The 27,519-nt window shown below is 38.2% G+C and overlaps 1 protein-coding gene across 3 annotated transcripts; it reads right to left on the bottom strand.

The window, feature by feature from the left end:
* Positions 1-930: 930 nt before the first annotated feature.
* Positions 931-22,342, bottom strand: ZDBF2 (zinc finger DBF-type containing 2). Of its 3 annotated transcripts, none has more exons than XM_027565360.1 (5): positions 22,072-22,342; positions 15,193-15,271; positions 13,500-13,604; positions 12,039-12,166; positions 931-8,299 (listed from the first exon to the last, which is right to left on the bottom strand). In XM_027565360.1, exons 3-5 carry the CDS (start codon positions 13,557-13,559, stop codon positions 1,222-1,224), a joined length of 7,266 nt encoding a protein of 2,421 aa, XP_027421161.1. In that variant the 5' UTR covers positions 13,560-13,604; positions 15,193-15,271; positions 22,072-22,342; the 3' UTR covers positions 931-1,221. The 3 variants fall into 3 exon arrangements, with proteins under 3 accessions (XP_027421161.1, XP_027421170.1, XP_027421177.1); XM_027565369.1 differs by lacking the exon at positions 22,072-22,342 and adding an exon at positions 15,604-17,280; XM_027565376.1 differs by lacking the exons at positions 12,039-12,166; positions 13,500-13,604; positions 15,193-15,271; positions 22,072-22,342 and having other exon boundaries at positions 931-7,583; positions 8,152-8,236.
* Positions 22,343-27,519: the final 5,177 nt, after the last annotated feature.

Raw genomic sequence — 27,519 nt, 5'->3', positions numbered from 1 at the left:
GTTTCCTTGACTTAGTAGGATAATTGAATGAATCTGTATCAGCACAACCAGTGTCCCTGAATAAAAGATCTAAAGATTTTTTGAGTATGTCAGACCTAAACTGCATATCTTGACATCTTTCATTTGAACTATTAAAATCAGTTAGCAAGTTGAAGGAAGGCCAAACCAATGTACAAATACAGCTTTTCACTAGCAAAATGGGGCTACACTTAGGTTATCAGTTTTATTGGTGTTGGTGGTTTAGTTGCCAAGTCGTGTTCAACTCTTGCGACCCCATGGACTGCAGCCCGCCAGGCTTCTCTGTCCATGGAATTCTCCAGGAAAGAATACTGCAGTGGATTGCCATTTCCTTCTCCAGGGAATCTTCCCCACCCAGGGATCGAGCCTGGGTCTCCTGCATTGCAGGCAGATTCTTTACCACCTGAGCCACCAGGCAAGCTGGTAGAAAAGCATAATCACACTGGCAAGATCCTTTTCCCCATAAGATCTAGTAATGCTAAAGAAAAACCTACAGATATTGTATATATACAATGAAGAAAGTTGAAGGCCTGCAGATACAGTTTAAAAGAAACAGGAGTCTGTTATGTATTTAAATCACCAGGCAGTTTTTTTAAAACTGGATTAAAGTTAATGAAATCTCATTCTCTGTAACGCTTCTGAAAGAAAGATAAATTGTATTTTGTGTGTGATTATTTAGGTTAATCCCATTCAAAAGCTGAGATAATCTATTAGAACTTCTTTTTAACTACCCAGTTAGAATATGACATTGACAACACTACTTTGAAACACACAGAAGACTCGATTCATATTCATCTGTTCCAATTTTTAAAAAGTAAATAATAAGATAGCATTTTATGTTTGCCACATTCATCCTTGCAGTATTTTAAGCTGCTGACATGAGACACAATCATAAAAATAAATGGGACACGATTGAAGGCAGAAAAGGGTATATATATTGTGCTAAATTATGTAATATAAATTAAGATGAAGCTCTTCCACAACAAAGGGACAAAGGGCATTAAAAAAAAAAAAACACCCTAACACTAATTTTAAATGAATATTAAAAGTCCTGAAAAATAAGGCTATAGCAAAATAGATGAAGGTTCATTTTTTCCACCAGTTAGGAAAGCTATGTACACCAAGTGCCGAATGTATTTTCAACTGAAGCACTGACTCTTCAACCAGCCCTTAACAGAAACACCTTTAGTTTACTTCATTACCTCATAATTTGTTAGAGAATCGAGTCTTCATTCTATCCGAATACGGTACACCAGAAAACAAACTTCTCAAATCATATGTTCTGATAGGTCTACACGGCTTTCTCTGTTGTCTTCTAGGGTGTTTTTTATTATCATTCTTCTTACTTCGTGCAACGCTGGAAGAGGTCTGCACACGTTGCCTAGAAGAGCTTGCTATAGCTCGTGACTGCTCTTCAGCTCCTGCTGACAGAACTGAGGTGTTTGAGAGCGTATTAGCTGGTTTCTTTGCCTTCTTTAACCTACTAACATTAGGTTTTTTCTTCTTAATATGCATCCTAACAAAAGTGCTCCTGGACTGATATTTGTGACGCAAAAAAACAGAGTATTTTGGAATATACTTTTTAATTATATCACTTAGTTTGCTCTGAATCCAAATCGACCGTTTTTCTGAAGCAATTCTGATATTTTGCTGGGGAATAACTGATCTACAACCTTTTTTGGGAAAATCTGGCTTATTATTAGTTGATACCTTCCTTCTCTGATTTTTGCTTTTACTTTTCAAAAACTTTTTTCTAAATGATTTTGATGAGGTTTTGGCAACATCACGACTTGAAAAAGTTGACTGGAAATTACTTTCCCTCGAAATTTCACTAGAACTAAAAATCTTGGATTTTTCTGGAAACACAGAAGATTCACTGGCCTCCTGACCTGACTTTAGTTCATGTCCTACTGACACTGTCATAAAAGGTACTGAAGCAGAGCTTTGTACATAAGGATCGTTATCTTCTGCATTAGAATTTAAGTGGCTAACATGCATTTCAACACAATTATTCCTGTCAGACCCTGGTACTTCTATGTTCAGAGGAGGATCAATTACAATGTGCTTATTCAATGGGTCATAACAATTAAAGGAAGTCTGGTTAAATTTGTACTGTATGTTAATATCCCAATTATTTCTACTACAGTGCCCCCTTTTAGAGACGCGGTTGGATTCACCTTTCTCCAACTTAATATTTGAAGAAAGAATATAAATTAAGGTATTTGATTGCAAAGGCTTCAAAACGCCAATACATGATTCAGGAAATTCTTTTTTTTTAACTTTCTCTCTTGTTTTCCAGTTGTTTTGTAAAAGTAAATACTTCCTTACTGGAGAGTCTTTCTCTTGTCCACTGATTCTTTTTGTCCCTCGTTGACTTGTGAGATTGGTTTGAGTTCCATGCCTATCTTTTATAGCTTGGTCTTGAGAGGCCACTTGCCATGTTTGTTCATGATTCCTTTCTGTTGAAGGATGATGGTTAGGTTTATCTAAAGCCACTGAAAAGTCATCAATATGTGAAGTACCACCCTCTTTATCATCACAATCTGAGAGAATTTGAATTGATGTGGTGTCCTGATTGAGGTCAGTCCAGGTCATCTTTTTTTCTTCATTCAAAAATTTTTTTTTCCTTTTTCTCATCTCACAGTCGCTAACAAAGTAACAGTAGAAATGATCTTTCTTAAATTCCTTCACAAGAGCACTCATTTGCACATCATCTTCTTTCAATATCTGAGACCGCGTTTTCCCCACAAATGAAGGAGGGACAGGAGGCAAGTCTTCAGGAAGTAGTTCATGAAGATCATCTTCTATGACCTCCTTTGCTTTTTCCAAGTTCCTTATAGAATCAACCACAAGAACAGAGTCTGAATGGGAATTATTATGATTTGTTTCTTTCTGGTCAAAAGACATCTTCTTAAATAGGTTGATCTTATTAACAGCTTCTTGAGGCCGGCCATTGCCAGACTGGAGAGAAGGATCACGCTGAAACTTCACCCCAGAACCACAAGTTTCACAGTTCATACTTTCTGGATCAGTATGTTTTAACTTCAAAAGGTTTTCTTGATCAGGCATTTGATGGATCACCAATCCAGGAGATGCATTACAATCCATCGCAGAAACACCAGATTCACAGTTCTTATCTTTTAGGCCAATATTTTCTACATCTTCCCAAAGGCTGACTCCTTTGTCAACCTTCTGCTGTTGCCGAGTTACTGGCTGAGAAGTCTCCTCCCATTCAAAGTTTCTTTTAGGACCACTAGATTGACAGCTCTTGTCTTTGGGGTCACTGTATTTTGCCTTTTTTTTTTCAGATTCTTGCGACTGGTAAGTCATGGACTGATGAGAGGAATCAATTTGAAAACTCAGTTCAGAAACATAAGGCTCAGAGCTTGTCTCTTCCAGAATAATATAGTCTTGCTTCTGCTTTACTACTTTGAAGACCTTTTTGGAATGGTTTGTCACTGATTGAGGAGAGGCTTCACAAACATATCTTAGTTCAGAATCACAAGAGTCACAGTTCTCATCTAGGTCAAAACTTTCTGCATTTATACAGCTGATTTCTTTGACAGTCCTTTGAGGCGAGTCAATCACTGGCTGAAAAGGGACATCAGAATCTGAAATCATTTCACAGTCATTATCACTTGCCGTCAGGTCCATAAACAGCATCTTATCTGTTTCTCTGTCTGACTCTTCAAGTTCGTTTATCACTATTTGAAGAGGAACATCAGAACCACACATTATTTCAGAATCCCTAGGTTCACTAACCTCTTCCATGCCAAGATACTTTTCCATCTGAAGATTTCTCTCTTTGCAAACCACCTGAGGTTGGTCAACTCCTAACTGAAGATGAACACCAGAATCACATTTTATTTCAGAAACACTAAGTTCACAGTTCTTATTTTCTAGGTCATTCTGATCCTCCTCTTGCAAGTTTATTTCTTTGACAGCCACAGCAGAATGACCAGCTACAAAGTCAACATCAGAATCATAACTTACTTCAAAATCACCTAGTTTGTATCTCTTATCTTCCAGGTAAATATGGTCTTCCTCCCAAAGACCTATTTCTTTAACAGCTTTTCTTTGAAGCTGGCCAGTCACTGACTGAAGAGGATATTCAGAAACAAAATTTATCTTAGGACCACAAGGATCATTGCTTTTGTCTTCCAAACTGGTTTGTTGCTCTTCCAAATCGTGGTGTGGCTCAACCACTGACTGGAGAGGGGTATTTGCAACAAAAATGATTTCAGAATCATTAGGTTCATAGCTCTTAGCACTCAGACGAACAGGTCCCTCCCTCAGAAGATTCATTTCTGTAACAGCCTCTTGAACTTCATTAGCCACAGATTGAAGAGGTCCATCAGAAACAAAGTCTATTTTTGAATCACTAGGTTTGACAACCTTATCTTCCAAGTCAACATGCTCCTTCAGAAGGTTTACCTCCTTAACAACTTCAGTTTGGCCAGCCACTGACTGAAAACAGACATCAGAGTCAGATACAATTTCAAAATGCTTAGGTTCATCTCTCTTATCTTCCATGTCAACTTCATCCCTCCAAGGGCTTATTTCTTTAACAGTTTGTCTAAGCTGGTTGGCCACTGATTGAAAGGGGTCATTAGAATTAAAATTTATTTCAGAACCACAAGATTGATTGTGCTTATCTCCTAGTTCAGTATGCTTTTGCTCCAAAATAGTTATCTGAGGATGATCAACTACTGACTGATCCGTGAGATCAGAATTCAAACTCATTGCAAAACCACTATCTTGCCTGTTCTTATCTTTCAAGTACACATGATTTTCATTCTTGAGGTTTATTCGTTTAACAGCCACTTTAGGTTGACTGGACACAGATGGAAGAGAAACATCAGAATTATATATTAATTCAGAATCATTAGGTTCATCAACCTTATTCTTCAGGCTCATATCCTCTTCTTTCTGCACTTTTGTTTCTTCAACCACTTCCTGAAATTGTTCGGTCAATGGCTGAAGAGGGTCAGCAGAATCAAAATCCATTTTACCATAACTAGATTCATTGTTTGTATCTTCCAAATGAACATGTTTTTCCTTCAAAAGGCCTAGTTGAGGTTGGTCAATGACTAAATGAAGAAGGTTATTAGTATTCAATTTTTTTTCAAAGCCTCTGGGTCCAGTACTTTCATCTTTTGGGTCAACATGGTCGTCCTTCAAAACAGTTGTCTGAGGTTTTTCATTCATTGACTGAAGAGGGACATCAGAGTCCAAAATTATTTCAGAACTACTGTATTTATCACTCTTGTTCTCTAGAAAAACATGTTCTTCTTTCTGAACACTTACTTCTTTATCAGTTATTTGAGGTTCCGTCATTGAATAATCAGAATCTAAACTTATTTCAGAACCACTATATTCAGCACTTTGACCTTTTAACTTAGCATGCTTTTCTTTTTGAAGCCCTAGTTCTTTCACAATCAGTTCCGGTTTGTGAGTCACTGACTGAACAGGGATATCAGTATCCAAACTTGTTTCAGAAACTTTTAACTTATTACTCTTATCTGTTAAATTTACATGTTCTTCTTTTTGGTTTATTTCTTTAATAGCTATGGAAAGATGACCAGTCACTAAATGAAAAGGAATACCAGATTTCAAACTGTTTTCAGAAACAACAGGTACATTATCCTTATTTTCTAAGTGTATATTCTCCCCTTTCTGAAGGTTTCTTTCTTTAATAGGATCTTCAGAATGTCCAGTCATTGAACGAAAAATATCATAATCAAACATTTCAGAATCACTAGATTCATTTCCCTTATTTTCTAAGTGTAGCCACTCTTCATTTTGAGGATTTAGGTTTTTAACAGCTTCTTCTGGCTGCTTAATCACTGAGTGAAAAGGGATATAAGAAGTCAAACTTATTTCAGAACTGGTGGGTGCATCATCTTTCTCTCCTAAGTGTGTACACACTTCTTTCTGAATGAATGTTTCTTTCACCGCTACTTCAGGTTGATAAGTCCCTGAATGAAGAGGCACACCAGAATCAAAAGTTATTTCAGAAACACGAGATTCATTACTCTTATTTTCCAGATCAATAGGATCCTCCTCATAAACAGTTACTTGAGATTGGTCAACTACTGGGTGAAGAGGACTATCAGAATAAAAAGTTATTTCAGAACTAATTGATTCAAAGCTCTCATCTTCCAAGTTAACATGCTTCTTATTTATTTCTTCAACATCCATCTCAGGATACTCAGAAACTGACATAAAAGAAGAATCGGAGTCAAAAGTGGACTTACAACTGGAACATCCATAGCTCTTAACTTCCATGTCAACATTTAATGCTTTCAGATTTATTTCACCACGAGAGCCCATAGGGTGAGAATCAAAACTGAGATTAGAAATGCTAGACTTAATACTCTTGTTCTCCAGGTCAATAGCTACTTCCTGAGCATTTACCTCTTTAACTGCAACTTGGGATTGGGCAGGCACCAACTGAGGATCTGTTTTCATCAAATGAAACTTTATCTCAGGACCATGAAATTCACAGTTCATATCCACAAGGTCATTCTTTTCTTTCCAAAGATTGATATTTTCAACATCCTTCTGAGGTCCATCAGACAAGGTCTCAAGAGAGACATCACAATCAAGATATGCTTTAGCACTACTGGGTTTATAATGACTATCTTTTAGAGAGACAGGCCTATCCTCCAGGTTTCTTTCACTGACAGCCATGTGAGGATGGTCGAAGAATGACTGAAGAGAAACATCACAATCAAAACTTGTTTCAGAACAACTCGATCCATAGTTCTTATCAACCAAGCTAATGTGAACCTTCTTCTGAAGTTCTGTTTCTGTGACAGTCACTGGGAATTGGCCAGGCATTGACTGAAGCAAGAAAACAGAATCAGCACTTATTTCAGAGCTACTAGATCCATAGTTCATATCAACCAAGCCAACGAGCACCCCCTTAGGAAGGTTTACTTCTTTCTCAGGCTGTTGGCGGCAGTCATCAGTTGACTGAAGTGAAGCATCACAATCAAAATTCATCTCAGAATCGCTGGATTCATAGCTTTCATCAACCAGCCTAATATGCATTACCTTATGAACACTTTCATCTTTCACTTGAGTTTTGCTGGTAGTCACCTGAAAGGAGTCATCACAATCAGAGCTTCTTTCAGAAATATAAGATGTATTATTCTTATATTGCAAATCAGTATGTACTTCCTTTGAAAGGTTTATTTCTTCAACAGTCACTTTGGATTGGTCCATCAGTGAATAAAAAGAGGAACTGCCATCAAAACTTACTGCAGAATCTCTTGATTCACAGTTCTTATCTTGGTCAGTTTGCTCCCCCTTGCCAAGGTCTGGTTCAGCCTCTTCACAGTGATCAGATGCTGACTGAGGAGAGCCACCAGCAAACTTCATTTCAGAACTCACTTCGATCTTCTGTTCCCAAAAGGCTGACTTGTTAAAAACCAAATGCTTTCCTTCCTGGTTATGATCCATATTAGGAAAGAATTTCTCATGGTGCTTTGGAATGTCATCTTCAAAGATTCCTTTATTAGAAGGCATGTCAGTTTTACTCAGGTTGACTACTGGATTCACTGCAAATTTAGAAAGAGATTCCAATTTTAAAGAGTTTTCAGTACTCACAAATTCATGGACTTTAAAGTCAGTTGACAAAGCTTTAGTCTGAGAATTTACATCTTCCCGTAAGGTCAACTTATCTGAGTTTACACATAAAGACTTTCTGTTTAACTCTTTAGGTTTCTGATATGGAATTGAAGAAGTTTCTGGATGGGATGGTAGCATAGGGTTTCTAGAGCCCTTGTTTAGCTGTTTAAGGTATTTGTCAGCTTTGTTTGGGTCACATTTGTTAACTAAATCCAAATGGACTCCAAGTGACAAACCAGAAGTAGTGTCAGTTGTAACTGGTCTTTCATGAGAACTTTCAGGTGAACAACTAACAGGAGCATTAGAAATCACTGACGAACATATTACACTTTGTCTATTATTTGTACTGTGACTAATACCAACTGGATTAAACTCTTTCACACTGCTCCCAATTTTATGAATGAACTCCAAGGGATGCTGTTGTCCTTTTTCCAGTTTTTGAATAACTGATGGTCGATCTGAAACACTATGCATATATTCCTGAGGCCTAGAATACACCTTTTCAATGGGTTCAGATGCCTTGGTAGATATCTCTTCTCTGACTCCAGCAGCATCCTCAGTCTTTATTTCAGGACTAAAATCATCATTAGGAACCACTTCTGAAGGTGACACAGTAGTCATATGAAGTCTCTCATTTTGCATTGATCTAAAAAATAAGGGGGAAAATTCCATTAAAATATTTTGACATCCGTTTAAGATTTTTCAATGCATAATAAATTCTATGTTCTTTCTATCCTGGGCCAGATTCCTACAACAGAGAGTTTCAAAATAAATTAATTTTGTAACATTTGGCTAAGGACAGAAAGGAAGGTAGAATCATAAAATCAAACAAGTTGAAAATCCCAAAGGATTCTATGAAACCAGCATCACCCTGATGCTATACCAAACAAAGATATCACACACACAAAAAAAATTACAGGTCAGTATCACTTATATTGATACATAGACATAAAAATGCTCAACAAAATATTAGCAAATCAAATCCAACAATTCATTAATGGATCACACACCATGATCAAGTGGGATTTACCCCAAGGATGTAAGGATTTTTTAATATCTGCAGAATCAATCACTGTGGTATACCACATCAACAAACTGAAGAATAAAAACCATATGATGATCTCAGTAGATGCAGAAAAAGCTTTTGACAAAATTCAACATCTATTTATGATTTCAAAAAAACTCTCCAGCAAGAGGGCATAAAGGGAAGATATCTCAACAAAATAGGCTATTTATGACAAATCCACAGCTAACATCATACTCAACAGTGAAAAGTCTAAAGCATTTCCTCTAAGACAAGAAAAGGATGAACAAGACAAGGATGCCCACTCTCACCATTTTTATTGAACAGTTTTAGAAGTCTTAGTCACAGAATCTAGAGAAGAAAAAGAAACAAAAGGAATCCAAAATGCAAAGGAAGAAGTAAAACTGTCATTGTTTGCAGATGACATAATACTATACATAGAAAATCTTAAAGATACCACCAAAAAAAATTAGCACTCATCAATGAATTGATAAAGTTGCAGGATACAAATTAGTATACAGAAATCTACTGCATACACTAACAACAAACTATCAGAAAAGTTAAAGTAACAATCCCATCTACCACCACATCAAAAAAGAATTAAATACCTAGGAATACACCTACCTAAGAAAACAAAAGATCTGTACTCAGAAAACTATAAGACACTGATGAAAGAAACTGACAGAGGTACAAACAGATGGAAAGATACACTGCGTTCCTGGAAGAATCAATGTTAAAATGAACATACTACCAAGGCAATCTACAGAGTCACTGTAATCCTTATCTAAACACTAAAGGTTTTCTTCACAGAACTAGAACAAATAATTTTAAAAGTTGTATGGAAACACAGAAGACTCTCAACAGCCAGAACAATCTTGAGAAAGAACAGAGCTAGAGGAATCATGCTTCCTGACTTCAGGCTACAGTCATCTATACAGTATTGTTCTGGCACAAAAATAGATACATAGATCAATGAAACAGAACAGTGTTCAGAAACAAACCTACACACTTATGCTCAATCTATGACAAGTGGAAGTCACCCAGTTGTGTCTGACTCTTTGGGACCCCATGGACTGTAGCCGGCCAGGTTCCTCTGTCCATGGAATTCTCCAGGCAAGAATATTGGAGTGGGTTGCCATTCCCTTCTCCAGGGGATCTTCCCAACACAGGGATCGAACCTGGGTCTTCTGCACTGCAGGCAGATTCTTTACCATCTGAGCCACCAGGGAAGCCCAAATCTATGACATAGGAGGCAAGACAGTCTCTTTAATAAGTGATGCTTGGAAAACTGAATAGCTAGCTACATGAAAAAGAATGAAATTAAAACTTTCTCTTAACACCATATACGAAAATATACTCAAAATGGATTAAAACCCTAAATGTAAGACCAGATACTATAAAACTCCTAGAGGAAAACATAGGCAAAACACTGACATAAATCACAGCAATATTTTTTTGGATCCATCTCATAGAGCAATGGAAATAAAAGCAAAAATTAATGAACAGGACCTAATTAAACTTTAAAACTTTTGCACAACAAAGGACATCATCAACAAAATAAAAAGACATCAAGCATACTCAAATTTAGAAAACATCCTACAAAATAACCGGCCAGTCAGTACTCTTCTAAAAAGTGTCAAGGTCTTAAAAGCAGAGACAGACTAAGGAGCAACTCAAGATTATGGGAAAGTACAGAAACGTGACAATTCAATGCACTGAGTGGTCCTGGATGGAATGTTGGTCCCCAAAACAGGACATTAGTAAACACAACTGACAAAATCTGAATGAGTTCTATAAGTAGTGTGGTATCATGGTGATTTCATGGATTTGATCACTATACTGTGGTTATTTTATTTTTCTTGCTTATTTTTGGCTGCACTGGGTCTTCCTGGCTAGTGTGCAGCCTTTCTCTAGTTTCAGGGAACAGGCTACTCCTTGAGGGGCACGGGCTTCTCACTGCACTGGCTTGTCTTGTGGTAGAGCACAGACTCTAGACCCGCGGGCTTCAGTAGTTGCGGCTCATAGGCTCTAGTTGTGGCACACAGGATTAGTTGCTCCATGGCATGCGGAATCTTCCCGGACCAAGGATCAAACCCGTGACCCTTGCACTGGCAGGCAGATTCCTATCCACTATCACTAGGGAAGTCCACTGTGGTTATTTTAGACTTAACATTTGGGGAAGCTAGGTGAACATTACACAAGAAAAATCCCTTGTACCAGTTCGCAACTAAATTTTTTAAGTCTGAAATTATTCTAAAATGAAAAGTTAAAAAATAAAAACTATTTTAATGTCCATAAACTTTAGCCCAAAAGTTCACAGTCTAGAAGTCTACCCCACAGAAAGAGCTGGATGTACAAATATGTTTGTTGAAGCATTTTTTATATACACTATAAACTGGTAATTTATACTGACCTCAAGATAGGTTAATTCCATCTTTCCACCAGCTAAGAAAACAAATATTTTTTCCTAACTTTTCCCCATCATAACTTTTTCGTCATTTGCTAAGTTTTAGGTTGGTGACTTGCAAAGTGTGCAAGAAGTTTACCCTTTATTCTGCTGCTAGGACTAAAGTCAACTAATACTGTACAGGTGTGCTAATGATCTATGTTGCTTTACCTTAACAGCTGTAGCAGCAAACTCATCCAAGTACATAATCTGATTTTCTACCAAAGTTCTTCTTCAACATAGGACATTAACTTTTTAAAATGTTATCAAAAGATTTTTTATTAAAACAAGCAAAATGTATTAATAAAAGAGTAAGCTATCAAGATACTGACAAATTATAAAAATAATCAATTCCGTTTTACAGAGTAGCACAGAGTTAGCAAATAGTTCCATTAATGTGGAATAAATTTTTACCTTGACTATCCTTACTTAGCTACTATCACCAACTTTTGGTTACTAATCTTGTTAAAGTTATGTTTGTTCCCACCTTTTTACCCTGCTTAATCCTGTGGCATCCTTGATGATACATATTTACTGGCCTGACTTTTCTTTAGAAAAAGCATAGTATAGTCCATATCTTTTAGAGTGAGATTTTTTTTACTTAACTTAGGAAAAATGTTTAAACAACTGCAAGGATAAGTTACTAGATAAAGGTTCACGGTATATTCCCTGATTCAAAGATTCACTTTAGGAAATATTAGGATGTTAACACAAACATCCACTGTAATATATAACTACGTACTAATATTCCCTAGAGAGGGGCATGGCACCCCTCTCCAGTATTCTTGCCTGGAGAATCCCACGGACAGAGGAGGCTGGTGGGGCTACAGTCCACAGGGTCGCGCAGAGTTGGACACAAATGAAGCAACTTGGCACACATGAATATACTAATATTATTTCACTCAGTTACTCTACCTGCTTTCCTGATAACGACACGGGTGGTGCTGCAGTACATCCTGCAAGAAACGTTCCATCAAACTAGCAGCACCCATCCGTCGTCTTTTCTGTGTGATCAAGGATCTGTGATAGTCACTGGATAGATGCTGGGAAATAAAAAGAAAATGAATGTTTCTAAATATTCTAATGGGTAAACATACTAATGGGTAATACTCATTAGCAGTGAGAGCATCACAATATAGATTCATCATACTCCTGGTAAAAGTATAAATTGATATACCCTTTATATAAAGCAATTCTAAAATACTCATCTGAAAACCATTTAAGGGGAGCGCAAATCAATGCAGAATATTAGAGGACATGCAGCTCACTTCTCCCCATGAACATATCAAAAATACATCTACATGTGAAACAATTCTTCCTGAAAACTAACTGGAAATGAGTAAAAGGACTCCTGCACAACCATGGCTGTAAGAAAGATACACAGGAAGGGTAGGAAGGGTACGAAGGGAAGAAAAACAAGCAAGTGGTTTGTACCTGTGCTTAGGGGAGGGGATTCAAAGGCAAAGGGAGACCAGTCTCTCGGGAGGGTAAATGACCCATACAACCATTCTGTTTTTCACTTTCAGTACAGTATTCAATAAATTACATGTTACCCAATCATTATAAAACAGGCTTTGCATTAAATGATTTTGCTCAACTGTAGACTGATGTAAGTATTCCAAGTACTTTTAGGGTAGGCTAGGTAAGCTGTGATATTCAGTAGGTTGAGTGAAGTCACTCAGTCGTGTCCAACTCTTTGCGACCCCATAGACTGTAGCCTACCAGGCTCCTCTGTCCATGGGATTTTCCAGGCAATAGTACTGGAGTGGATTGCCATTTCCTTCTCCAGGGGATCTTCCCAACCCAGGGCTCGAACCTGGGTCTCCCGCATTGTAGACAGACGCTTTACCGTCTGAGCCACCAGGGAATTCAGTAAGTTAGGTGTATTAAAGGCATTATCAACTTAAGAGACTTTCAAATTATTATCAGAAATGTAATCCCACCCTTCTGCCTCAGGGTCTCTATCCTTGCTATCCTGTCCCTCTAACCTATAAATTCTGCCCCCCAAGATATAAGCAAGCCTGATCCCCACATTGCATTCAAATCTCAGCTCAAATGTCATTTCTGTAACCTCACCTGGCCACTCAATCTAAAACCGCACCTTCTTCCCTATTTTATTTTCCTCATATCATTTATCACAGTCTGACACACCATGTACTAAATTTATGTGACTACTTATTTTCTGTCTTAGTGCATCAAACTGTAAGCTTCATGAATAAAAGAAACTGCTTTTGTTCACAGCCATATCCCTACAAGCCACATCTCCTCATTAGTAGATTCTCAATATGGTCTGTTAAATGAATTTGATTGTGTAAAAGAAGCGAAAGTTATGAGTAGGTCCTTTGTGGTATAACCATAGTAATAGGATCTTCTCACCTGCTCCAGGTTATTATAGAATACACAACAAAAACTGCAATATCCTGATCTGTTCTGCATGTTGAAAAACCAAAGTCAGATGGCTATTGTCCTTGAATACTCAAACTGTAAGAAAAGAAAAATGACAAAAACACAATAATTCCTTACTACCATGAAGAAGATAGCCATGATAACACCATAGAAGAGAACTTCATTCTTGAGTCCTACTCACTAGTATTTCTAATAATTATGAGAATAGAAAGGGCTACCATGTGCTACCAAACCAATCAGTGAGCCTGCAGTTAACTGAGACCTTTCTTCTTTTTTTTAAATTGAGGAATATTTGATGCACAATATATGTCTCAGGTGTGCAACACAGCACAATTCACAATTTTTAAAGGCTATATTCCATTCATAGTTGTTATAAAATATTGGCTATATTCTGTGTGTTGTACTACATATCCATGTAGCTTCCCTATTTTATATACAATTCTTTGTACCTCTTAATTCTCTGCATTTATCTTGTCCCTCATTTCTTCCCTTTCCACCTGGTAACCACTAGTTTCTTCTCTGTATCTGCTAGTCTGTTTCTTTTCTGCTATATTCACTAGTTTATTTTTTAGATTCCTCATGTATGCGGATATATGAGATATCATACAGTATTTGTCTTTCACTGAGACCTATGCATCTTCTAAAAGAATAGTGTGTTGCCAATATTTGAAGCCTAGATGACTACATTTTTACTGATTTCCTGGTAAGTTGTTAAGAATTATTGGGAAGTGGTTCAGTATTGAATACAGTACTCAATTTTTAAAGAAAAATTACTATTCCTAAATTGTTACTATAGTATACTTACTATACTCTAATGAAGCTCATTAATTTTTCCATCATGCTTCTACACAAAATCCCAGATCATGTGAACACTCAGTGTCATATATAACATCTTATTCTCTATCATGAGAGTAAAGATACCACATTTATTTTCTGCTTAATCCACAAAGAGGAAGATTTTAAAGTAATTTATCCAACGAAGTTGCTAAAAAACAAAATAGCAACCAATATAGCTTCTGAAGCAAAAGATATTTCTCTTCTGACAATTACATAAACCAAACATGAAGATTTTTTTCCAACTAGTGGAAATCCAACAAAAATTTCTCTTAATGAGAAACAGTAAGAGACACAGGAATAGTTGATTTGTTAAACAGGAACAGTTTATTTATTAAACAAATAAAGAAGAGTTTCCAAGGTTCAACCCTCAAGCCCAAAACTATAATCCTTCAACACTTCATAATATAGTGATTTCCAAGCCAGGCTGAATATAAAAATCATCCTCCAAAATTCTGATTTAGTAAATCTGAGAATAGAGCCTAGAATTTAGAATTTTTAAAATTTATTTACATACTCATTTATACAAAATGTGACAAATTTAAGTAATAAATCCAATACAATGTAGCTTTTTGCTGTTTTGTGAAAGTGAAAATAGGATTTTTAAGAAATAATTTCATTAAGATTTTAATTCTAATTATTTTAAACACTCTTTACTGTCAAAAAATATAAAGAGAATGACTCTGTAATATTATTTCTGATAAGCTTGTGTGCAACAGAAAAAGTCTATTCACTAAAATCAGTGTTCAAACATTGAAATCACAACCTTAAAACCAATGAGAATAACAAAGCTTCATTAAATCAAAATTCGATCATAACATTCACTTACCCATTACTTTTTATTATGAGAAACTTTGATAGTGTCTGACGTCTCACTTATAAGGAAAATAAACCAATTAAATCAGCCTCTGAAATAAAGAATATTAAAGAAATTATTTACTTAAAATTTGATCTTTTTTCCTTTAATTTCCTTTACTTATTAACCTGAAGCAACAAAATGAAAGAAATTTTAAGTTGCATTCACAGATATGGCAATTTTCAGGCTGAGATAACTCTATAGAGTTTAAACCTAAACTCTGAAGATAGTTAAATAAAATTTTTAGTGCTTTATTTAAAATATAATTAAAACATTCATTGAATAAAAGGCAAAATGAAAGTATGAGTCTACCATGTCACACACATGCGCGCAAAATTTAAATTTTATCTTTAACCCTTATGGTAACTCCCAAGGCATTATTACCTGCCATTTCCATTATCTCTAGTGCCATATATATGCCACAATGAAACAGACCTACAATAAACCAAAAGCACCCATTGGCATTTTGAAAAATTCACATGCTAGGACCCCAAAAACATGGAACCAAAATCCCCTAGTAGGAAGCAGGCACATGCATATTACACAAATTTAAAACATTCCAAGATGATTCTGATATAGGTTGAACCAATAACATGTCATTTTTCATGTAGTAACAAAATCCTTAAAGGTACCATTTCTTTGGGGCCTGGGATAATATTAAATGACCAAATGGCTCTTTTTATACAAACTCTGAATTCTATTGGTACCTGGTATTTTTATAAAGTAACAAATCATTTACCTTGAGCAGAAAAGATCAGATATTTCATCAGCTATATTTAGTCCTGGCAAACATCTATAAATCAAAATAAAACTGTTTAACAAAAAAAAAAAAGATAAGCCCTCTAAGTGTCTACCATTAACTAAATAAACACCTTGAAGTCACAATTTAAATTTGAAAAGTGACACAATTATGTATTCAATAACAGAAGAAAATTAACTTTTGAACACAAAGCACTTTATATACTATGACTCACTGAATCCCACATGACCTCTTAAGACGTTCTGGAACAGAGCAACTCTGATGGTTCACTGAACCCACCGTCAAATACGTCAGATCTCTGGGTTCTGGGAACAGTAGCTGTAAGAACGCAAGGCACAACTGTGCCTCTGGTAGGGTTAAGAACAAAGACGCCATCAAACCCAAAACGAACTTTATGAGAAACTTTTCAAAGAAATATTTATGTGAAATTTAAGTTTGGGTCTTGTACTAACCACGCCAACACTTAGCTCTTGTGTTAGTTTTAGTTTTTTAAAAAAATACTGTCAATTCCCTATCAGCTATCTATATCAATTGACAATTCAGCCAAATTATCAATGTTTTATTCCTCCACATTGTTGTGAGCTAAGTGTTGACCCCCCCCTCCCCCAATCCCTTATCCAGAATCACTGGTTAGCAAAAAAATTCCAACACTTGGACTCAACACCTGACACCATTGTCTGATCAAGAAATAAACATTTAGCTCCTACCCTGGTTAAAGCTCCATGCTAGGAGCATGAAGGGGTAGAAGGAAATATAAGACAAGCTTTCTTGCTCGTAATAAGTTTAAATGGAACTGGGAAATAAATATAAAAATATGAGGTGGTATCTGAGAAATGTCTAGGCACAAATAATACGTGCAAATGGGTTTAGTTGCAAATTTCAGTTTTAGCTGTAGGAACCAGGATATCACAGCAGATACGATTTTATAACTGGACACTGGGAACCGCACAGAATTTGCTGACACAATTGTCAGGAAAAGATATTCCAAGTATCACAGAGGTAAAAGTACAAAAGCAAGAAAGCACGAGGTACCTTTGGAGATGGTAAGTCGACAAGTTCAGCTGGAGCTACGTTTTCACTTAAGAATTTAAGGGGCATTAGAGCAAGAAAAGTAGACTGAAGTTTGACATAATAGGATTTAAAAGCAGACCGAAGATTTAGACCAGGGATCCCCAAACTCTGGGACCTAATGCCTGATGATTTGAGGTGGAGTTGATGCAATAATCAAAGAAAGAAATCAGTGCACAATAAACGCAGTGTGCTTGAATCATCCCAAAACCATCTCCCTCACCCCCTTCTTTGTCTGTGGAAAAACTGTCTTCCACGAAACCTGTCCCGGGTGCCAAAAAGTTTGGGGACCCCTGATTTAGACCATATCTTTAGGCAGCATATAAATTTTTTGAAAAGCAGTATATTCAGAGAGTGCTTTAAGAAAATTCTAGAAAAACAGTTCTTCCCTACTCAAGATGTTTTTCACAGGATTAGGAATATAGCTTTAAACTATTCAGCACCATTTCCTAGAATATTGAAGAATTAGTTAATACCCAAAACATTTAAGTTCAAAGAGTCAGTATCCCTTAAAGCAAAGACTTAGTCCCATTTATGCTTATAAATTAGGAAAACACACATTAACTTTTTTTAAGAAATGACTTTTATTAATTTTATTATGAGATTTATTGACTTATTTATTATGAAAGTAAAAGAAAATTATAGCACAATTATAAAAATTAAGAAAGAAAAAGCATAGGAATCAGCCATAATCCCACTACCCACCATTCAATTTGCCATATAATCTTGTTCCAAACATGTTTTTACAAAAATGGAATGATACTACCCATTCTATTTTATAGTCTCCTCTCTTTTAACCATAGATGATGAATACCTCTGTATGATAATATATATAATTCTAAAACAGAATATTTAGACTATATACTATTTCATTTTATCAGTGTAAGATAAAAGTCCTCTTGCCTAACAAGAAAAGACCCAGCAGTTGGTGAGTTAACTTTTTAAAAATTAGTCAATAAGATGATTTGTAAAATACATACATATATAACCTTAATATTTTATCCAACTTAAAACATACAAATTAATACACGCTTGATTTAAGATCAAGATGGGCTTTTTTGCTTCACTGAGGTCTCTTTGTGGACAAGTCAGCTTGAGTTCCGAGTCTTTTTTCATATTTTCATAAACACATTTGATTTACCCTCAAGGAGTTTCTGAAACCAAGTCCCCCTAAAACTGAGTTCCTCAGATGACTTTTATAATTAACCTCTCTATCCAAAACTTTATTCCCTTTCTTATCCCACCCCTGCTCCCTTTAGGATTGAAGTAAGTATCAAAGAAAAGGGGGGTCCTGAGACCCAGCAGGACCCTGAGGGGCCCTCCCAGGTGCAAAAGCCTCTCCATGTCTCCAATTTCTTGTTTGTAGAAAAAGGCTTTAGTCTCCTAGACCTTCCCTGAGTTCCAAAAAGCAAAGAGGGAAGTGAGAATGCAGAAACAAAGGAAAAGCAGTTAGTCAAGAAAACTAAGTATAGCTTAAACAATATTTCAGTGATAAAACAATCGTAGGGGGGGTGTGTGTGTGTGTGTGTGTGTGTGTATAATAATCTGAAGCATAACTTCCAGCTTTTTTTTTTTTTTTTGCAGAAACTAAGAGCCCTCCCATACCCAGGCCAGGGATGGGTGTAGCTGACTACATGCTGAAAGTAAGTAGACTGAAAGCAGGTAGACTGGCTGGAACCAGAAGGTTAATGATTAAAAGTTCTGAGCCATCACCCAATTATCTCACCACAAACCAATCAGAAAAAAGTCCATCAACCCTCATCCCAAATGTTGTCCTTAAAAGACACTTCCTGAAAGTCATCAGGGAGTTTGGTTCTTTTGAACACGAATTGCCTTTTTTCCTTGGTTGGCACCCTGCAAATAAACGCTGTACTTTCCTTTACAACCTGGTGTCAGTAGACTGGCTTTGCTGTGCAGCAGGCGAGCAGACCCAAGTTCGGTTCGGTAACATTTCCATTTTGGTTCCTCTAAAACAGAATAAGAACTTAAAGACATTTTCAAAACCGAAAGCACTATAACGATTAATGCTTAAGAATTTCCCAAACCTTTTACAGTTGTGATACCCAATTAAGTACTTTTGCAACAGCCTTTTTTTGAGGCCAAAGCATTTATTTTTCATAAAAATAACAATGCTACAAAAAAATGACAGTGCTTACACTCTTTTTTCATTGATTTATGTAATATTTAAAACTGCAAAAAACAATCTGGGGCAGGGAATAGAGATCTCTGAAGTGCTTGAGATAACCAGCAGAACTAACTCAAAACAGAAGTAAAGTTGTGCTTTTTTTTTTTCCCCAGAACTATTTCTTGCATATCTAAGATCTGTACCTACTGCAGAGATAAATAAACACATTGCTGAAATGCCTTGAGTTAGAAGCATGTAAGTTTCTCAAGCTGTGACACTGAATAAGAACCAAATCCAGAATCCCTGTGAGAAATATTTTTCAATTGCCCGACAACAGAGACATCAGCTCAACAGCAAATAAGGAAAGACTGGGACTTTTTCTGATGGTCCAGTGGTTAAGACTCTGCGCTCTCAATGCAGGAGGCACAGGTTTGATCCCTGGTAACAAAAGTAAGATCCTACATGCCCTACAGAGGGGCCAAAATAAATAAATTAATAAGTGAAAGTCTCGACCGACTCTTTTCGACCCCGTGGACCACAGAGTCCATGAATTCTCCAGGCCAGAATACTGGAGTGGGTAGCCTTTCCCTTCTCCAGGGGATCTTCCCAACTCAGGGATCAAACCCAGGTCTCACGCAAGGCATTTGGATTCTTTACCAGCTAAGCCACAAGGTAAGTCCAAGAATACTGGAGTGAGTAGCCTATCCCTTCTCCAGGGGATCTTCCTGACCCAGGAATTGAACAGGGGTCTCCTGCATTGTGGGCGGATTCTTTACCAACTGAGCTATCAAGGGCATTTGGTCTACTGAATAAGAAAATCTAAAATATTTTTCTAGCAATAGGAAAACAATAGGGGAGCAATCACAAAATAATGACCAAATGATATTAAAAGACCATCTTAATTCAGGGTACCTTTCTTTATAACATTATTAACTAATTTTCAATTTCCCACTTTTTTGCATTATCTGCCTTATAGAGGTTTACCTCTGATGACAAGAATTATCCTGGATAACTTCACTCAGTCTTAATAGATAACTTCTAGTGAATACTTAATCAAATATGTTCCAGGCACTAAATCAAGTTTCACATGCATTACTGCATGTGAATATCAAACACCCTTAAAAGGTTGGTGTTCCAATAACTCCCACATTACAAATCAGGAAGTTCAGAGAGAAGCACTATCTTATTCCAGTCACTCACCAATAACCAGTGTAGCTCCGAAATGACTCTGTCAATCTGAGCAGTTTATGTGCTCTTAATCTGTGAACTTCTTTCAAAGGCTTTCTCTCTGTATTTTCAGGAATGCTAATTGATTGTTTTAATATTACGTGAAAACACGTAATTAAGAATCTAATGTGCTACAAAACACAAGGTCACATAGACCAAAGAAAAGAGTAAAACTACTGTTAATCTTAATTGCATCATTTCGCCCATTCTTTTTTCTTTTTCATTTTTTTCCCCTCCCATTCAGAGATGAGTGCTGACAGGACCTTGGATTAGTGATTTCCAAATTTAATTAGCATGGCACACGGGAAGCAACACATTTTATATCATAACCCAGTATATGTAAACACATATGTACACACCACACACACATTAGAACAGCTTAACAAAACAATACCTTCATTACATGTAATGAGCTCTGGTATTTCTATGTTATCTTATTTTGGCTTATGAAATTAATTTAGTAGTTATGATCTACTAAATTCATTTCACAATTCACTAATGGTTTGAAAGCTGCCATTTTAAAAAACATTATCTCAAGTGATTAAACAAAGCTAACAATATTTTATAGAAAATGACTGGTACTCTGAATTCAGTTTATTTCCATCCAACATCTTGGCCACTGCAGTGACATTTATTAAGCTTTTTAATAGTTTCTCTACTAAGGTTAGTCACTGGTCAAGATTGAAGAAGAAAATTTTTGCTGTTCAGGCTTTGGGTCCAAATCAGTGCAATTTGGGAAGGCAGTAGAAAGATGTTCACACATTAATATAGGAAAAGTCTTTCTTGTATTAAAAAACATCATATTAGCAACCCATTCATGTAACACGAATATATGTTTTGTGTCTCAAACAGTTAATAGTGACTCTCTTTTGAGAATAAGGGTTTTATAGCTTTTTTCAACGTTTTTCCCTCCCTGATAGTACATAATTCCTGCAAAAAAAAAAAAAAGTACACAAAATTTCAATTTGAGGGGGCAAAAAAAAGTGTTTTCGTTCCATGAGAGCTGGTATCTCTTCCACGCGCTGCCAGAATCATGTTAGGAACTGGAAAGGGCCTTAGGAGCTCGTGAAAATGACGCCGTGATCTGGCCAGATTTACACAACCGTTGCACGGTAATAGTAAAACGATCATTAACACAAAAATCTAACGTTTTCAAAGCAAATTCTGATCGCCAGAGGCCGCTGAAGGCCTAGATTTGGGGACAGTTGCACACAACGCGGGACACTAAGAGAGAGTGGACACTGGCATCTGTGGACAGGTGGCTCCGGGTCTCGGCTCTACAGGCGCCTCTGCACTTCCCCGCGGGCACAAAGCCCTAAATCCGACCTCCACAGGTAGCCCCTCCCCAGCCCCACTCTCAGGCCTCGTCCCGGAGCCCCTCTGATCCAGGGCCCCCGACAGAAGCGCAAGGCAGCCAGCTCGCCACCTCCACCCACGACCCAGGCCCCCTGGATCCCGGCCCGGAGATGCCGGCCCGGCTCCCGCAGGAGGGGCAGAAGGGAACTCGGGGCGAGGGGAAGCCGAGGACCTGCGCGGTAGGCGCCGGAGACTGGCGAGCCGTCTGCGCGTCCGTCGAGAGGAAGAAGGCGCCCGGCCCGAGCCCGCCGGTGTCGCCCGGCTCCGCCCGGCCCGCGCCCGCTCCGCCCCCACTCCGCCCCGCAGCCGTTCTCACCTCGGTGAAAGATTCCCCAATTCCTTCCCGGCCTGGGGTGAAGGCTCAGGACCTGGGGAACTGCGCTCCCTTCTACTTCGGTTCTACCGCGGCGTCCGGACCCCAAGGTCGGCCAGACAGCAGCCGCTGCCCGCCGCCCGCGGAGCCAGAAATAGGAGTCGCCGTCTCTCCCGCCTGTGCGGGAGGAAAAGCAGAGCGGGAGCGTCACTCGCAGGTCCCCCGTCCCGCATCACCACTGAGCCCACGTAGACATCCCGGGGGAATGCAGCCTCGCGGCTCTCATTGAGGTTTGACGTCAAGGAAGGTGCGAGAACAGGAGCCCCACTGACGCAGGAGCCGCGGGACCGCCCCCTGCCCACCCCTCGCCCCTGTTGCTGGAATGCCCCTTCCTCCCGCCCTAGTGTCCCCTCCCCACATCTTCCGAAGGAATACTTCCTCCAGGGTCAGGGCCCCAGTCCGGAGCTTGTGAGATCAAACCTGTTCTAAACCGAGCGACTAGACTCCCAGCGCAGGATGGACTATGAGGTTTTAGCTTTTGAGGACCCCCATAGAAGCTGCTTGCCTATTCAAAGCCGCAGAGCAACTGTAGAAAAGAAAATGGAGCTGTTCAAGGTTTATTTGTGTATTCTTGCAATGTATACTCAAGGCACCCCTTTATAGGATCTTAAGACGAATCCTATTAATACCTGCTTTGACAAATGAGAAGGAAATGGCAACCCACTCCAGTATTATTGCCTGGAGAATCCCATGGACAGAGGAGCGTGGGCTGTGGCCCATGGGATCGCAAAGAGTCCAACAGGACTGAACAACTTTCAGTTGACAAATAAGAAAAGTGAGATTTAAAGTTAGATATTTGGAGACCTGCACTGCACATGAAAAGGTTATGAAAACTAACCAGAATCCACTTCGTCATACGGCACTGCTACTCACTACGAATATAGTGGAGTGGAAAAAACACTATAGTTTTGTGTATGAGAAATGCAAACCTAAATCAACCACAGTATTGAATATATCATAATAATTTGTGAGGAGGAAAATCATCATACCCAAAATGGAGAGGGTCTCCAATTGGAGAGCATGTCTTATATAAAAATAACCTTGGCATGAGCTACTCTTCTCTTTAGTTGCTGCTATAACTGTCATTACACTTTTTGGTAAACTTGTGACATTGCAAACCCCCCCCCCTTTTTTTTTTCAAGTATCCACTGAAGTGGCGTCCATAGTTTCCTTTCTTTTTGTATTTCTCAGCTCTTGCCTCCCCCACTACATCTTTCTCCCGCTTTAAACTTGGGATTATTGCAACTGTTCGTTTAAAACCCGTTTAGATTTTTTTGACACACCAAAAAGTGCTCCTTTGAGGCAAACCCTTTCCAAATCCTAACCTTGGAAATGATGAAAGAAAACCCTTTACACATTAACCCAGCCACCATAACATGATGTATTTTGCAGATGCTACGACACACATTTTCCACTGTTTAACATCTCTGAAATTGGGGTGCATTTTACAAACTGGTCTCAATATTATTGGCCAGCTGGTTATATTAACCAAGTTTTCATTCCCTCCATACATAGAAACTTGAATGTAGCTGTTCACATTGTCCTTACTTCAACTGAGTTAAGTGCATTGTTTAATAAAACTCGCAACCCTAAGAGGAAGGATGTACACCACTAACACTTTTGCACACACACACACACACACAAAGTACTGTGTGGAAAATTGCAGCCATCAACAACTGATTCAGAAAGTGATTTAGAAAAGTTGGAATGTAAAGAAAATTGAGGAACACTGTAACCAATTTTACTTACTAGCAGTCCTTCCAGACAAGATTCGGTCTAGTGGCACTGGGTGCATTTTCAATAGAACTTAATTATTTTTAAGATTAAGCTCAGAAGTAATAATTTCCTCCCAATCCTTTATTAACCCATTATAGATATAAACCCATACATTCAGCAAATACTTGTTTAAAAGATGTTAAGAATCAAGGTTCCAATTGTATGCATTTCACTCCCTACTCAGGGAGAAAATGACTATATATATATATATATATAATTTCATAATCTTCTTTCTTCAAAGGAAGTAAAAAAGCTGTTCTTCTGTGTCCACAAATACCTGTACTTTGTAAGCCGTGTAAGCTAACATTAGACTAGTGTCTTAAGGGAGATGGCTACAGGGAAAACCTAGATCTCATTCCTAAGTCATAAAAGAATTAAGATTCCATCCATCTAGAGTTTGAATTACATTTCCCCCAAGTTCTGTTGTTGTGCCTACCTACCTATTTACAGTTAGTTCAGATCATTATGAAGCTTTTGATCATTAGCTTGGCATTTTACCTCTTTAAAGGGTATAATGTCATCTTTAAGGGAAAAGAATTCATTCACATGCCTCATCCAAATGACTATTTAAGAATTAATGAGAATGGTAAAAAAAAATACCTCCCATTTCATCTGCTTCTTGATCCCCTCTTATATTTCCCATCTTTGACAAAAGTTTCATCCAAAAGAAGGAGGGATAAGGAAAGAAGAATAGTGCTGACGTCTTCATCTTTCTGATTGTTGGAACAAGAAAGAACAAAGAGATTTGAGAAAAGAAATGAAAGTTAAAGTATATAGCTTCAAAGTATATAGCTTTCCTATGGTGGACCTAGGAAAATCGCAGTATAAACCCTGGGGAGGAGAGCTCAGGAGAGATTGTGCAGATGAGTTAAGTCTTCGTTTATCGTGTAAGAATTTAATACACAATTGACCCTCAGATTTGACTCTCAGACAACACAGATTTGAACTGTTGGAGGAGAAGAGTCAGTACCTCTAACCCCTGCATAATGTCTGAAGTTGGCATATCACCAAATAGCAATGTAAACCTATTTCTAAGAAGACTTACAGATTATCCTTCAGAAATGAGGACCAAAAACATTTTTTGCTGGTTACTTCTGCTCGTCAGGAGTGGACGTAGGCAAAGGCATAGCAGCAGGGCAAATGACTACACTTTTAACATCATAGCGTTTTCCCCCAAAGCAATTTAAAATTATGTACAGTAAGGTTTAACTTCTCTGTTATAGCCTTCCCATCCTATTTTCTTCCTTCATTCTAATCAGATCAACTCTATTCCACTTTTACATCCTGTGGAAACACCTGTAACATGCCTTCATACCAAGACAAGTTTGGGACATGTTTGGCATCAGTTCAGTTCAGTTCAGTCGCTCAGTCGTGTCTGACTCTTTGCGACCCCATGAATCGCAGCACGCCAGGCCTCCCTGTCCATCACCAACTCCCAGAGTTCACTCAGACTCACGTCCATCGAGTCAGTGATGCCATCCAGCCATCTCATCCTCTGTCGTCCCCTTCTCCTCGTGCCCCCAATCCCTCCCAGCATCAGAGGCTTTTCCAATGAGTCAACTCTTCGCGTGAGGTGGCCAAAGTACTGGAGTTTCAGTTTCAGCATCATTCCCTCCAAAGAAATCCCAGGGCTGATCTCCTTCAGAATAGACTGGTTGGATCTCCTTGCAGTCCAAGGGACTCAAGAGTCTTCTCCAACACTACAGTTCAAAAGCATCAATTCTTCGGCGCTCAGTTTTCTTCACAGTCCAACTCTCACATCCATACATGACCACAGGAAAAACCATAGCCTTGACCAGACGGACCTTTGTTGGCAAAGTAACGTCCCTGCTTTTGAATTTGCTATCTAGGTTGGTCATAACTTTCCTTCCAAGGAGTAAGTGTCTTTTAATTTCATGGCTGCAGTCACCATCTGTAGTGATTTTGGAGCCCAAAAAAATTAAGTCTGACACTGTTTCCACTGTTTCCCCATCTATTTCCCATGAAGTGATGGGACCAGATGTCATGATCTTCGTTTTCTGAATGTTGAGCTTTAAGCCAACTTTTTGACTCTCCACTTTCACTTTCATCAAGAAGCTTTTTAGTTCCTCTTCACTTTCTGCCATAAGGGTGGTATCATCTGCATATCTGAGGTTATTGATATTTCACCCAGCAATCTTGATTCCAGCTTGTGTTTCTTCCAGTCCAGCGTTTCTCATGATGTACTCTGCATATAAGTTAAATAAGCAGGGTGATAATATACAACCTTGACGTACTCCTTTTCCTACTTGGAACCAGTCTGTTTAGTTCGCAAGAATTCTTGACTAATTTTTACTATATTCTATTCCTTTCTCTTTTTTCCTTTCTCTTCTTCCCCTCTTTTGCTTCTGCCTGCCCATTTTTCTTTTCCTTCCTTTTTTCTTGCACAGAAACAGGTTGTACTCCTCAAAAACAGTGCTTTCAACTTCAGGCACTGATAAGGACTGAAAATGTCATTACTTAACACTTTTCCCTTCCTTTAACTCAAATGTCATTGCAAAGCTCATGTTCTCTGGTGTTTAAATTAAAAAAATAATAATAATTACTATGGCCTGCTGAGGTCCAGCCCCGGCTGATCCAGGGTATTCGAAGGGGAGACGGTGTCGGCGACCTATTCAAATGTTAATTAGAGATATAAAGAGTAATAGAATGAGGATAGCTCAGTGGGAAAATTCAGTGGAGAAAAGAGGCTGAGTAGCTTGGTTTACGCGGAAAATCAATATAACCTGTGACACCAAGTTAGCTCTGACCACGGAGGCCACAGGCGCTCTCTCGAATAGCGGAAGGTGCCCCACCTTAGACACTTTCTCAAGTGGGTCTTAGAAGCCCAGGCAAATAAATGGTTGCAGAGGATATCCACACTCCAAATGGATACTCAGCTGGAAGTTAAGGGGAAGAATGACATGGGGAGACCAAGCTCTGGTGAGCAAGGCCCGTAGCTTTATTTTCAACAGGGGCTTTTATACCCTAAGTTAAACATAGAGGATAATAGGGGATGCAAAGTCAGCAGTTTTTGATCCTTATCAAAAACCAGGGTTTCTTTCCTGCAAATTCATCGTATACAAATGGTTTAGGTGCTTTACATCATCTTCTGGCCAGAAGGCCTATTAACATTTTATGACTCTTGACAAGGACTTATCAACAAAGACTTATTTTCTCTAAGAGTAATTATTTTAAGGTTTGGCGCCATCTTCCCAAGATAAAATTGCATTCCTATAGGGCGGATGTGTAATGGGTTTACAACAAAGGAAAGAATTTATTACCTTAAGGGTCTAAAGTTACTAACACCAAGGCCACTACTTATTTTTTCTATGTACCAACTATATTAATTAATACACATTCAAGGATACAATTCAGGGGATGTGGAAACTTGGCAGCAAGCATTGGCTCATCAATGAAATCTTTTACTAGTTTTATTCTGACAGTTTCTAACTCTCTGAGAGGCTCTAAGCTATTTGACTATCTTAAGCTTCCCGTGCCTCTCGAGGCTGGGAGACTGTAAACAATCGTATGCATAGCTGTAGGAGTCCGGGTAAATTTGTCAGGCGAGTTAGAGAGCTTTCTGAGGGGTTTGGATTTAAACAGTCCTAATTGCCC

This window comes from Bos indicus x Bos taurus, chromosome 2 (assembly GCF_003369695.1).
Source record: "Bos indicus x Bos taurus breed Angus x Brahman F1 hybrid chromosome 2, Bos_hybrid_MaternalHap_v2.0, whole genome shotgun sequence".
Taxonomy (NCBI): Eukaryota; Metazoa; Chordata; class Mammalia; order Artiodactyla; family Bovidae; genus Bos; species Bos indicus x Bos taurus.
This window is presented reverse-complemented; position numbering and strand designations above follow the sequence as displayed.